At 42.9% G+C, this 14,205-nt stretch overlaps 1 protein-coding gene across 4 annotated transcripts in view; it reads left to right on the top strand.

The window, feature by feature from the left end:
- USP45 (ubiquitin specific peptidase 45) overlaps positions 1–14,205 on the top strand; it is a 1,582,349-nt gene that overhangs the window by 479,632 nt on the left and 1,088,512 nt on the right. For all 4 annotated transcript variants that reach the window (XM_085611114.1, XM_085611117.1, XM_085611116.1 and 1 more), the window contains exon 6: positions 10,017–10,168. In XM_085611114.1, coding sequence (XP_085467240.1) covers positions 10,017–10,168 — 152 coding nt within the window. The remainder of the gene's footprint in view (positions 1–10,016; positions 10,169–14,205) is intronic.

Consider the following 14,205-nt stretch of genomic DNA (forward strand, 5'->3'; position numbering starts at 1 on the left):
GCATTAGAACTTGGGTTGGTTGAGGGACTGTGCAAGGGGGTGATGCTCTTCTTATGGATATGTATACAAGGCTCGCATCAATGTCCTACTGTTTTCACTGTTTTACAAAACAATAAAATTCTTTTAAAAAAAAAAAAAAAGAGTGTAAAAGGCTGAGTACAATTCAAAACTCGACAAGAATTCAATTTGGAACCGATACCCAGCTCCACATGCAATCGGCAAATCACAGGGTCTATCTAGTGTGGCTGGTATTATGAAATCTACAAACCTACCTACGAAGGAGAGTACTCCGTCAATATCTGGGGTCCTGGTGTGTATCGAAGCAAGCGGACGCCACATAACCCTCAATATATGCGACGCACGAGCGTCCCTGAGAGTTACAATAGAGAGAGGACTGACCGAAAAGTGAGAGAGTAGCAGCGCCATCATGGTTAACGATCTGACAAGATTAACTAGTAAAGGACAGTGCCATCTTGGACGATCAAAATATCATCCTGAGTGCCTACAATGGCGAGCAGTAATAGCCATTGAGAGGCGAAGATGAAAGAAGAGAATTTAGGCTCATGTACTTAATTTCATATCATAGAGAACCAGAATGCAGACAAACTCATATTAAACTCTTAGCAAGAGTCGCACAATATGAGTGAAATTAATAATCATATTTAGTGTCTGCTCAGTTATCTCCTCGACGAACCCTGTACAAAGATCCCATATTTAGGGGAAAATGAGGTCTAGGCATCGCCATCAATGCGATGTCACAGATGCCTGAAGTTTATAGAGGCTAATTATTAGTTACCAAATCAAAAACTATCAATACTGAGTGTCATATAGGTTAAGACCCGAAAAAAACAACCCAATGCCACTGTCATTGATGTCATCTCAAGATGTGAGTATTGATAACAGTGTAATCGGTAATAATCAAGCGCGCCCTACATCAAAAGTACGTACATACGGACTCGAAAGACTGTAAGGGTATCCAAAAACTACATCTCTTCTTTAGATTAAGTCTGGATAAAAGACATTAAGTTCAGAGAGATTCATAAGAATTTAGAATATTATACGGAGAAATCCGTAGGAGGAGACTAGTAGGGAGAAGGAGAGTCAGTATAATATAAAAACATATATTAAAGTGAACAGAGCACACGTCCCAGTGAGATCACCAAAATGAGTATCGGAAAATGTGACAGAATATGGAGAACACCATAGTCTATAGTAACATAGATCATAGCAAAATGTCACCTGATATCATATTAAACCTCCAAGGTAACGAGAAATCAGCATATCAATGTCCAACAGGGCAGTTGTAATACATTAGTTCATACGTTAACAGTAATGCTCTTATGGCGAGGCCCATACATTTGGAGAATAATATTACAGTCTAAAAGACTCATCAACACAACAAACAGTAGTATAAACATTGATGTTTCGAATACTTATCAATCATAGATACAGAAAAAAGCAGTTAAGCGGAGTCAGGTTAGATAACAAGATAACATGACAAACTAAACATCAAACAGATCGGAAGTGGAACCCCAATCATGTAGGTAGAAAATAATGTAGTTCATGGTCCACATTTATTCCGAGTTCAACCGCATGTAATTTCAAGATCCATCGTGCCTCGCACTGTCTAAGCCTCAGTTCCCTGTTGCCACCCGTAGAGTTTTTTTTAACAATTTCAATGCCATGGAACTGGAATCCCAAAGAGGCAGTTTGCTTTGAGCATGTAGATGCATGACTACCTATGGGGTATCTAATGTCAAGATTTTTTAAAGCTCGAAAATGTTCTGTCATACGTTCCTTGAGAGGACGTATAGTGCTCCCCACGTATATCATGTTACACTTACATTCGATCACATAGACAACATATTTTGTTAAGCAATCAATATGGTCATGGATCTGAAAATTACGTGATCCGTTGTAAGCGAATTCTTTTATTCCTCTCCTGGTAAACCTACACATGCTACAATTGCCACACGCGTAGGAACCCAAATTGAGTGAATCAAGCCATGTACTCCTAGTCTGAGTTTGTTTGGGGTAACTCGGGCTGATAATGCTCTGAATAGTTTGACCTCTCCTATAGGTTATACTAGGAGATGTCGAGATGTATTGTTGTAATGTTTTATCTGCTCCAAGTAATGGCCAGTTATTTTTAAGGATGGTATAAACTTTATGTGACCATGGATGATAGTTGGTCACAAGTCTGACCAAAGGTTTGGTGTTTTTCTTATCTTTGCCTGATATATTTTTTAGAGTTTCAGATCTCTTGAGTCGTAAGGCTCTCTTTTTAGCTTTTCCAATGATCTGTTCTGAATAGCCTCTGGCATAAAATCTGCGTTCGATGTTATTTATTTGAGCAAGGAAATCCTCATCTATGCTACAATTTCTACGTGCTCTAACCATTTCACCAAAAGGTATGGCATTAATCTGGCTCTTGGGATGGGCACTATCAGCGTGGAGAAGGGAGTTGCATGCTGTAGTTTTGCGATGCGTTTTACTGTGTATTTTCCCTTCTTTGTGAAAAAGAACAAGATCAAGGAAGATAATATTTGACGGATCTGATGTCATCGTGAATGTCATGTTGTAAGTGTTTGAGTTCATATATCGAAAGAACTCCTCAAGATCCTCACTATTACCCGTCCAAATAATTATACAATCATCTATATATCTTCCAAAATATAGGATATAATCATGCCATCTCGCTCCCTGAGGGCCCCAGACATGCTCCGCCTCAAACCAGCCCATGAATAGGCAGGCTAGAGACGGAGCAAACCCGGAACCCATCGCCACGCCACAGGTCTGTAGATACCATGTTTCATTGAACAGAAAAGCATTGTTTTTTAGAATTAGAGAGGACATTTCAATTAGCATCTCAGAGTGTTCCAGCAGTTCAATTGGGCGTTTGTATAGAAAGTGTCTCAGAGCCTGTAAACCGTGATCATGAGAGATATTGGTGTAAAGTGAGACAACGTCCATTGTCACAAATCTCATTTCCTGATCCCATGTAAGGTCATTAAAGATGTTCAGCACATGTTTCGTGTCCCTGATATAAGAGGGAAGATTGCGTACATATTCTTGTAGAAAGGTGTCAACAAATTCAGCCATTCTTTCACTAGGTCCACCGATCCCCGAAATGATCGGTCTACCTGGTGGGTCGCTCAGATTTTTGTGGATCTTCGGGAGAGAGTACATGCAAGGGTATCTGGGTTTGTCTGTTTTAATAAAGAGAATTTCTTCTGGGGATAGTAGGCCACATTCTTGCCATTTACATAGTTTAAGGTTGAATAGCTTGGTAATTTCAAACATAGGGTTACTATCAACTTTTTTATACCAGATGTCATTAGTAAGTTGTGACAAGATCTCCGAATCATATTTTGATCTATCCATTATGACCACATTTCCCCCCTTATCTGCTTCTCTCACTATAATGTCTGTATCATTAGATAAGTTCTCAAGTGCTTTCCTTTCATTGTGAGTCAAATTATGTCGTTTAGCTGTGTATTTGGTAGTGATCAATCGTTTCTCTAATTTGTCCAGTTCTAAGTTGACTTGTTTGTGGAAAAGGTCAATATTGTTGCCACTGGCTAGTTGGGGAGTCCAGCGAGATTTATTTCTAAGGCCACTATCTATACTCACATTGGTCAGATGATCTAGGTCGGATGCAACATCACGAATATCAACCGGTGAGTCAGCCTCCTCATTCAAGGATAAAAGAGTAGTAACATTCAATACATCTTGAATGGAAACATCCCCAATAGTGTCCTCACATCTCCTGGATAGATTAGGCCTAGGATTTTGTTCAATTTTTTTTTTTAATTTCAAATGTCTCACAAACTTAAACACATCGATTCTGGAATCAGTAACATCATAGTAGGGATTCTCTTTCACTTTTTCATGATACATTTCCGGGTCACTGCTTCCAACACCATACTGTACGGAGTATTTATAGCTATGGATACATCTAGGGTGAGACCGTCTCAACCCTTTTCACTCCTTATATCAGGGTGTTCTCTTTCTGTTTTCCTTCTCTGGTTTCTGCTCTATGCTTAGATTCACATCTCGTATTTTCACTTCTCTCCATAACTCGTATGTGATGGGACTTTCTCAACTCACTTCAAAACATCCTGTAGTGAGTTCTCACTGAGGAGTTTCGGGTTCTTAAGGTCGTTCCTTTGTTCTATCACTAATGTGTAACTCTATCGATGTATGATTATTTCTCTTTATTTGAAAAAAGGTTTTCTATCTTTGTTTGTAGCCCTGAGGAAGTCGTGGGGGTTGTATTACCCCGAGACGAAACACGTGTTGGCCGCATGCACCTCTGACGTGATGCTGTGGAATATGTGATCAGGATAACTGAGAAAATAAAGAAAAGATAAATCCTCACACAAAAGGATTGAACTTGATTTTGTCAATTGTTTCAGCTACACTGGACATTTTGACTTTGCCTATGCTCGGGAACAAACCACGTTTTTTACTTATCTATAAATTGTTCCACCGGAGGATGCTTATTAGATTTATTTTTTGTTTTTATTTTATTGGACCCCAAACCTACTCCTGCACGCTTTTTTTTTTCTTAATGCCCTCCTTAAAAACAGTAGTAGATGGCAGCCTCACCTGAAGTGCAGGACAAACCTGGTCTTTTTGGTGGTCTTGAATCCCAGAAACAGAAGACTCCTGTAATTACTGATTATCAAGTCCTCTTTCCGACGAAGCCACTGTAACAGCCTCTGGTACCAGCTCGGAAATTGTTGTACCTTTACGAGGCAGCTCCTGCTGTCCTCTCTGCTCGCCCCCCGGGAAGAGAAAGCTGATGATGCTGTCTCTGCCACTGCTAACCCGAGGAGCCCGCGAGCAACCGCTCTGCGGCCCCTCCGGAGCTCCATGGTGGCCTCGGACCAGCGGGGCAAAACGGTAAACCTCGGAGTCACTTCTCCGACACACATCCCCGGCCAGGCGTCCTCGGCAGCAGCAACCATGGAGCAAGAAGATAAATCCACAAAAAGACGCTGTAAGACAGGGCACAAAGGACTTGAGAGGGTTTGGGGGAAAAAACAAGCGGCGGGAACGGGAGCTCCGGGTGCAAGTGGCTGCTTAACGCGCAGTCGCCATGTTCTGGCTTTTTTTGATAAACAAATTTTTATTATGTTTTGCGGCATAAAAGACAGTATCAAGAGTAAGATACAGCAGTGCATTGAACAAGGCATCAGTAACTGCATTTGGATAAGCATCAATAAACCATTGCAAAGACCCTCCCACCCTCTCCCATCCTCCGTCCCCACCCCCTGCGCCCCCACCCTTCAAATCATGCCCCCCAGCCACTTCCCCCATATCCTGCGGAATTTTTTGGGGCAGCCTCGCGCAGCACACAACGACCGCTCCTGGGCCGCACACCAGTCCACCCCTCTACTCCAGGTAGCCACTCTGGGTGGGTCCGGTTGTGACCATACTGCCGCTATGTTCTGGCTTTTTTTAACGTTGTATCCACATGCAGTGGATTTTGGGCCAGTCTCTTCCAGCCACCGGCTTCTTTGGTTCAGGATCCTTTAGTTATTGAGTTGAGACATTGCCAATCAAATCCTGAATCATCCAATAGGAGTACCGTCTTACTCTTGGCTATTTGGGTGTATGTTTCCACTTCCATTAGGATGCATAAGGGACTAGTTTACACCTGAAAGTATAGGAAATAACCCATTGTCAATATTTGTTTCGAAAAATATAGTCACTTATCACACATTAAATAAATACACTCCTGTGTCTTGCTGCTGGGATGTTATTTCCTTTCTCACATGGTGGCTCTTCCTTAATACCTACAATATGGCTCTTCTTCCCTGCCAACAGGCTGCAGCCCACGAGGGAACTATCAGTGTTTCCACCAAGCTGCACAGCCACAAGACTATATGAATCCAATAAATTAAATTCAGATAATTTTATCTTCTATTTTGTCCTTATTTTTCACCGTAGTTTTTCACCCTTCATTCTTAACTTTTCATTCAATTCATTTTATTCATATCAATGCTTTACGTAGATGTTCACAGAGGCTCAGGAGCAAAAGGTAGGTTCCTCATGTCATGATTTTATTACAACAACCCAATGCATTTCGGTAGAAGATTCCCTTCATCAGGGGCATCTAGAAATACAAGCACATATATGTTTTACCCATCTTTGTCAACATACTAATACACTTCACTTAAATTAAAACACGAAATCCATCTATTGTATACGAGGATAATGTTCTCAATAAGCAGTAAATGAAGCGCTGCAAGGTAATCTCGCCTGTTCCCAGAGAGTTTACACCAGCATACTAACACCAGTCCCTTCTTCAACACCTGTGTTGTTCTCAAATATTCAACATAGAGCGTTAACCCTTGGTGAATCCAACCCCTTTGTCTTGTAACATGGTATCGCCTATTTATTAGCGCAGAAACTACTTTAAACATGTTCACGATTACCATGACATCTGATCAGTCCACAGGACTGTGGTCGTGGTTCCCTCGTGGTTTGTGATATTGCAGCGCAATGGGACGATGCGCGGAGCAAGTATGCACGCCGATAAAGTTTGCATTTGTATAAGCATGGACTAAATTTGATTACAAGGTGTGCATCTCTCACCCCTGCTTAAACAGTCTGCAGCCCACATAGCGAGTGTGTCCAGTGTCTCCTCATCCATGCTGCAGAGACGGTACTCACAATGTGAGTGCTCCTGGCAAATATTCCCCTCTGCTGCAGCAGAGCCGTCCAGGCCGCTACTTCCTTTCTTCATGCCAGGCAGCTCCTCTTTAATCCTTGCCTGGCAGCTCCCCTCCAATGCCACTGAACCGTTTTTAGGTCTCGCCTGACCCAGCGCATGCACTGGTCTGGCGAGACATTTAGTAGGTGGGTTTAGAAAGTGCTACCCACCTTTTTGTGCTGGCGACAAGCTACAGTGCACGATGGCATGCACGCGCACAGCTGCTCCCTGCATTCCCCCCTCCCTTCTCGCCCAGTCATCTCCTGCGCCAGCCTTCAGCACCATACCCCTCCCCCCCGCTGCTGCGCGCGCATCCCTAGCGTGCGTCATCGCGATCACTTTCGCTTTTAGAGTAATCGCGATCGTGATGAGGTATTGTCAGTGTGTAAGGGGTACTTCAGAGTGCCCGCCCCACTCTTCTCCCTCCACCGCTCCAGCCTTTGAATTTGTCTGCCCTGCCACCCAACCACGGAGTCCTCAACTGTAGGGGCAATCTTATTCCAGTAGTCGGTTCCCACCACACTATTCAGAAGAGTTGCACTCGCCTCTCCCATTACGTGCATTTGACTGCATCGCCATTCCAAACGGGTCTCCCAACTTCTATGGCAGAACCAGACACACATGCAGTACATTGAATATAGCGATTGTTGATACTTTTTATCACGTTGCTTATATTTGAATTCAACCGTTGTAAATGTTAGTCGCGTCTTGCTTTATGTTTATTGTGGTGCTTTGTGTGATCAGCTCTGCTCTTTTCATTTTGTTCACATTACCACTAACTGGTTGGTGTGTTGATTTAATACCCTCGCTCACACATATATGTGTCTATATATATATATATATATATATATATCTCCAACCAAAGGTGCCTCTGATCTTAGGAACGCCACTCCACACAGAACAGGTTTCCAACCTTTTAATTACTGGCATCTGCATTCAAAAGTTCGGTAAATTTTGTCCCCTACGCGTTTCGAAGCAGCATGCTTCTTCTTCATGGGGTGGGCAGCAATTGACGAAACCGGCCACAACGTCATTTCCCCTTTTGATGTATGCTAACTCCAGTGATGCATACTGGGCGCTGTAGTCACACAAGTTAACCCCTTCAGGTAGGGTTCGTCAAAGAGCCTTATTTTCACTTCTAGCCTCTCTTATTGGTTTTCACAGCCCTCCAGTCGGCCCCAAACCTCCAAATGCAGGTGCCCCAGATTTTAAAGTTCATGTGCGCTGTACATGGACTGAAAGTTCACAGCCAAGCAGACCCATTTGAAGTATTGGGCGGTGCATTCCCCGCGGCTGAGGCCGCCGCGTCACAAATCCAACCAAAGGTGCCTCTGATCTTAGGAACGCCACTCCACACAGAACAGGTTTCGAACCTTTTAATTACTGGCATCTGCATTAAAAAGTTCGGTAAATTTTGTCCCCTACGCATTTCGAAGCAGCATGCTTCTTCTTCATGGGGTGGGCAGCAATTGACGAAACCGGCCACAACGTCATTTCCTCTTTTGATGTATGCTAACTCCAGTGATGCATACTGGGCGCTGTAGTCGCACAAGTTAACCCCTTCAGGTAGGGTTCGTCAAAGAGCCTTATTTTCACTTCTAGCCTCTCTTATTGGTTTTCACAGCCCTCCAGTCGGCCCCAAACCTCCAAATGCAGGTGCCCCAGATTTTAAAGTTCATGTGCGCTGTACATGGACTGAAAGTTCACAGCCAAGCAGACCCATTTGAAGTATTGGGCGGTGCATTCCCCGCGGCTGAGGCCGCCGCGTCACAAATCCAACCAAAGGTGCCTCTGATCTTAAGAACGCCACTCCACACAGAACAGGTTTCCAACCTTTTAATTACTGGCATCTGCATTCAGAAGTTCGGTAAATTTTGTCCCCTACGCGTTTCGAAGCAGCATGCTTCTTCTTCATGGGGTGGGCAGCAATTATATATATATATTGTTATTGTTATTATTTAATTTCCACATCTTTACTGTAGTGATGGTTTTATGGTCTAGCTCTTCATCTGCACTGAGCTTCTAGTAGCACGGTGCTCTTTTCACATTAACTGCTGCAAACTTTTGGATTAACTTCACAGACAACACAAGTACTTATTTGGCTCTTTTTTCGTGATTATCATTTCTAAGCGTAATGCTCTATCTGCACCAATAGCTTCACACCTTTGTGCTTTTGTAGTGACTGCACTCAATTTGGTTTTTGACGTTGGTACGTGTTTCCTTAAAAGTACAGCGCCGATGCTGAAGTCTCCGTGAAACAAGCATTGGCGTAGCCAATAGGTCTCGCTTTTGGGACCTTATAAGTATTTAGTTATGCAACTGTTGCATGGCTAAACACTTATAAGGCCCCAAAGGCGAGACCTATTGGCTATGCCAATGCTTGTTTATACTGTGAGCCCACCCCACAGCTATTCCCCTCAGCCACCAAGACAAATTCTTACTGTGAGAGCCACTGGCGGCTAATTTCCCCTCCCACAAGAATGCTGTTCACACCATGAGCACTCCGGAGGCCTTTCTCCCCTTCTTCTGAGATGCTTCTGATGTTAACTGTGCCCAGCTGCTTTCTCTAACTGTATATAAACAGTAACAAAGCTAAGTGGTGTGGCTTGTAAATCATAATATGAGACGGACCTATTGCCTTTTCTCGTTATTTTGTGTTCCTTAGTTAAAAATATATTTATGGTCCTGCATGAAAGTCTGTGGGACAGTCATTACTTTGAGCCTTCCTGGGGCCGTATACATGCATGGCGCACTTTCCTAGTTTGTGCAAGCAGATGTCTCGGGGGTCTTTGGGACCCCCTTTCTCCCCTCCAGATGGCTGCCTTTAGGAGGCGCACAGAAATTGTGGCACACTGTGTGTGCCTCCTGAAGGCATGTTTGCCTTTGCGCTTGCATCCATAATACAGCGTGGGCGCGAAAGCAGTGATATGCCCTTATTTGCATGGGTCCACGCCCCATGCAAATTAGGGAACTCCCTCTTGATATAGCACTGGCACTACATGTGCGCCTGCGCTATCAGTATTACATAAGGGGCCGCACAAGCGTATGTGACCCCTTCAGTAATACTAAAGTGCCCCGGGGGCGCACATGCCCATTGCGCCACCAGGGCACTTTCTATAATACGGCCCTGATATACAATGCACACAGTACACCCTCTGACCCAAAGGCCGATCAAGAAGATCTATGCAGCTTAAGCATTTAGAGGTTTTTACGGTCTTCTAAAGATTACCATAGATACCTCTGTCAATTTTTGGGTGTGGCTTTAAATGTAAATTTTTGTTTTTATTTGTAGGTGCATCAGCAAAAGTCATACGACTTTGTGAAGGAAACAATGACTCGTGTAAAATAATAAAAGGGAACGACATGATGATAAACAACATCTCTGTGCCAGTGAAGGGAATCCAAAATCTAGGAAACACATGCTTTTTCAATGCAGTTGTACAGGTAAGATATCGGATATTTATTTTATAATTGCAATCATTAGTATAAAGTGGATCGCAGAGCAAGGGAAGCGTGGCACTTAACATGGTCTGCATGCGATTGCACAATGGGAGAAAAGTGAGTAAAAAAAGGCCTATAACAAAGCAGGTGTGGGTATGAGAGCGCCCAAGGTGGTATCCAGAAGGAAGACACACTAGTCAAAAAAGTATTACTGTTAACCCATATTCAAAGGACAGTAGTGTAGGAGCAAGTCTAATGCAGAGTGGTGGTTTTCCGGGACAGAGATATGGCATAGATAAAGGCTTGTGTGCAGACTTTTGACTTTTCTTTCTTTGCTTTTTGGAACTCCAATCAGAGAACGGCATAGTTTCTGGGGTTGACTCTGACAACTGTTCCCAGTTTTTCTGAAATGTACGTTTAAGTGTAGCCAGTGTGAGTGTCGATTGATTGAAGTGCACTTAGTTCACCACCAGTTAACACGTTTAGCATACAGATAAATAAGGCTTTACGTTTATCAGGACGTGAAGTCACGGTGGAGATCCCATAGGCGCGAGTGCTCTACCCTGAAAAGAATAATTCCTTTGGAAGGATTCTTTGGCCGGTGTTGGGGTTTGACAGTTTGGAGTCTAACGAGACCCAAGTGCTAGCAATCTACTTTCAAGGATGATGCATGGAACGTGTAAAAACCAAGCAGAGAAAATACATGGTAAAAAGACTCCCAGATTCTTGCTAACTTCGTGGGGTGGGGGAAAGATGATGTTGACAAGATGACATGAATAATGTTACCAAATGACTCCATATCACAATGAATCATGTGCTCTAGTCCTGAGTTGTATTTATTTAGTTGTTTGTTTCTGTGTTTTTTTTTTTTCAGGTCTCGAAGACCTGCGTTGCAGCGCGCATGCGCTGCTCACTCTGCGAGGCTTCTTGTAATCGTGATATTTCTGAAGTGGAGTTTAAGCCCCGCCAATTCTTTCCATTGGCTTGCGTCATAGTTCATGCTAAACGCTGGCTTTCCATTGTGAGTGAGGCTTCTTAGTCCCTCCTTGGTACCGCCCTGTCTCCTTTTGGCCCCACCCATCCGGACTGGATCGTTTACTTGCGGCTTTACACGGTCTCCATTATAAGCCTGTAAGCACTCTTTTATTTTCATTTTCAGTGCTGTCCGCTTCGGCTGCTCTTGTTCTTTAAGCAACCACATGCCTTTTTTTACTTTTTGCACAGTGCGCCCTGACTCCTGCACACATTATGGGGCTTCACTGCCTGCCGCCTAGGTCTGTACTTTTTAATTATTTGCTTTATGCCACTGCGCGTCGGAAATGGAAATGTTCCCCTGCTTCAAGGCCGCCGCAGCGCTTTCATCGCACTGGATCGAATCCACGAGAGCAATGTGCTTGTGCGGTACCTTAAGAATTTTTTTTTAATAAAGTGCCCCATGACCCGCTTTTACTTTAATGGCGATCACTTTTAATTATGCTCCGCCCCACTTTCCCCTGCTGCATGGATGCCGCGTGAAGCCGACGCTATGTTAATTTAAAAAAATCTGCGGGTGCCATTGTTCCCCCTCCCCCATCTACCTCAACTCCTGTGGCAACCCAACACCCACCTTGACCACTTTCAGGCTCGCAGCCTGGCCATGTAAACAGAATGCAGGGCCAACCTGTCCGGAATCCTCCCTGTCTGGCAATGGACCTTTGGCCTTGGTCAATTTAAAGGTAGAGAGAAACAGAGCTTCCTCTGTCAAGCAGCATTGTGGTCCTGTCCCCTACAGGTATGCAGACTTGCCCTGAAAGACTTCGGGGTCAGAAAGGTGAAGGGGGGAGGGTGTCCATTCTAGTCTGCATCTGTTGTCAGTCACTTTAAGGGTCAGTGGAAATAGCACTTCCGGGGTCAGGAGGCATTCTGTCCCCCCCCCGGTATAAGCTATTGGCGTTGTAAATGACAATGCCTTTTATTTGTTTTAGAAACGAGAACAAAAATAAAAGGCATTGTTATTTGCAATGTCATTAGCTCAAACTCACGTAAATGCGAGACCTATTGCATTGCAAATGCTTTTTATAAACCAGTGTGATCTGATAGTTTAGTAATTCGTTTCATTTATGGAAATTAAGACTGCAGCCAGCAGAATGTATTAGGTTGTTAAATAAAAGCCCAGGACTTAGAGCATTACTTCCTGGGTGACATGGAATCATCTGGTAACACTAATAAGAAATTAGTAATGACAGCTGTTGCTTTGCTTATTCTGTGGTTGATGGTAAGATACAGTTCTGTAGAAGATACCAAATCATCTGTAGGATTATGAAGTATCCTTGACGGGACCGTCACCATACAAACAATTGTTTTATCCGAACAGCATAGCCTGTCATTGATGCACTGTAGATAAAAAGATCCAAAACGGAGTTTATCTTTTATTATGTGTGTTATAAGGTCTCCAAGAACACAGATACTTAGCCAACATCTGTACTGAAATTAGGGGAAAACCCGATATAAGGTCATGAAGATTAGGCACCATAATTCAGATATTTGTCGTTGCAAAATAATTTTGTACCAATTTTAGCTGTCCTGACCAAGAGAGAGTGAGAACTAAATATGATCTTACTCTTTAGATAAAAACACACTTTTGTTACCTCTGCATTGAGGTTAAACGTGTAGCCGAAAATAAATATATATATATATATATATATATATATATATATATCTCTACTGGCGGTCGCCAGTAGATAGTTATAGTTAGGACCATGTTTCTATAGGAAATCCGCAACATTCTATTTGGAATAACTTTGGCGCCGGTTGACGAATCCTCGCGAAATTTTCAAAATAGGTGGGGCGCTCCGCTCCGCCCCTACCCTGAAAGTCTCGGGGGGATTCGTCAAGCGGGGGCTGAGAAAAAAGGGGGGTCCCAAAACGTGTTTTCCCCATGCAATTTTCCATAGGGACCTTTAGTCCAAGGTACAGCCCGAACGGCTGAACAGAATTACTTGACATTTGGCAGAGAGGTAGTCCTCAGGTCAGGGAAGTGCCTTTTGCAGGTCTGGTGTCAATCTGTTCAGTAGTTCCTGAGAAAATCAAAAGTAAAATCATATATATATGTGGGTGGAGCCTAACCACACATCTCATCCTGAGATCTGATTGGCTGTCAGCACTTCATCCAAGAATTGTTGGCAGCCATCTTGGGACCAATATACATGATAGCACCTCATTAAAAAGCATTGCAGTTAATAGAAGGTTTTAAGACTTTAGTTACATTATAAATCATTTGTTGATGGTACCATACTCATTTTAGGAATTGTGGTATATTCTAAGGTGATTTCACCATGTGAAAAAGCCTTCTGCTGGGATATCATGATTGAGAGAAAAATATTTTCTCATGCTTTTCCCACAGAGGTTTGGAAGGTGATCTATAAGCTAAACTGAGAGCTTATTTTCTGTAAATTCACATTATCTTTCTCAGTCATGTGAGAATGAAGTCTGACATTCTCAGTAAAACATGTACATCCAACAAGGGCAGAGACTGTCAGTTGATTTCTTTGTGTTCTACTGCAGCTTCCCAGAGTGTTCCAAAGCACAACTAGAGCGCTAATAGTCCTACTTCTGATAAACGTATGGCACACCTGAAGCCATCTTGCTTGGATTAAAGTGGTAACTCTTAAAACATTTAATTTAAAAAGGAACAAAATGAGGGGGTTCATTTTTCCATAAAAAGTATGATTAGTGCTGCAGAAAGAAAAATTAGGGCACATTTTGAGTGACTTCTCAAATCCTCTTCTATTTCATTAAAAAATTCTGACATGCAGACTGAAACATGCACTTTCAATACCAGCAGCAGGTTTCCCTGGTGAGCAGTAGCTTTACTACAGTGATCTAATGAGCAAAAAGAGTGCTAACATTCTGAATTTATGGCAAATGTGTGACACATCTGAATACCTTCTTGATGGAATCAAAGTAAAAAACTGAAAGTATTTCCTACTGAGGAGACTGCAGTAAATGAGGAAATTAGGAAACTTCATAACAAATAAGTCTCCCAAGATGGCCACCAGAGA

Source organism: Triturus cristatus, chromosome 6 (assembly GCF_964204655.1).
Source record: "Triturus cristatus chromosome 6, aTriCri1.1, whole genome shotgun sequence".
In the NCBI taxonomy this organism is placed as follows: Eukaryota; Metazoa; Chordata; class Amphibia; order Caudata; family Salamandridae; genus Triturus; species Triturus cristatus.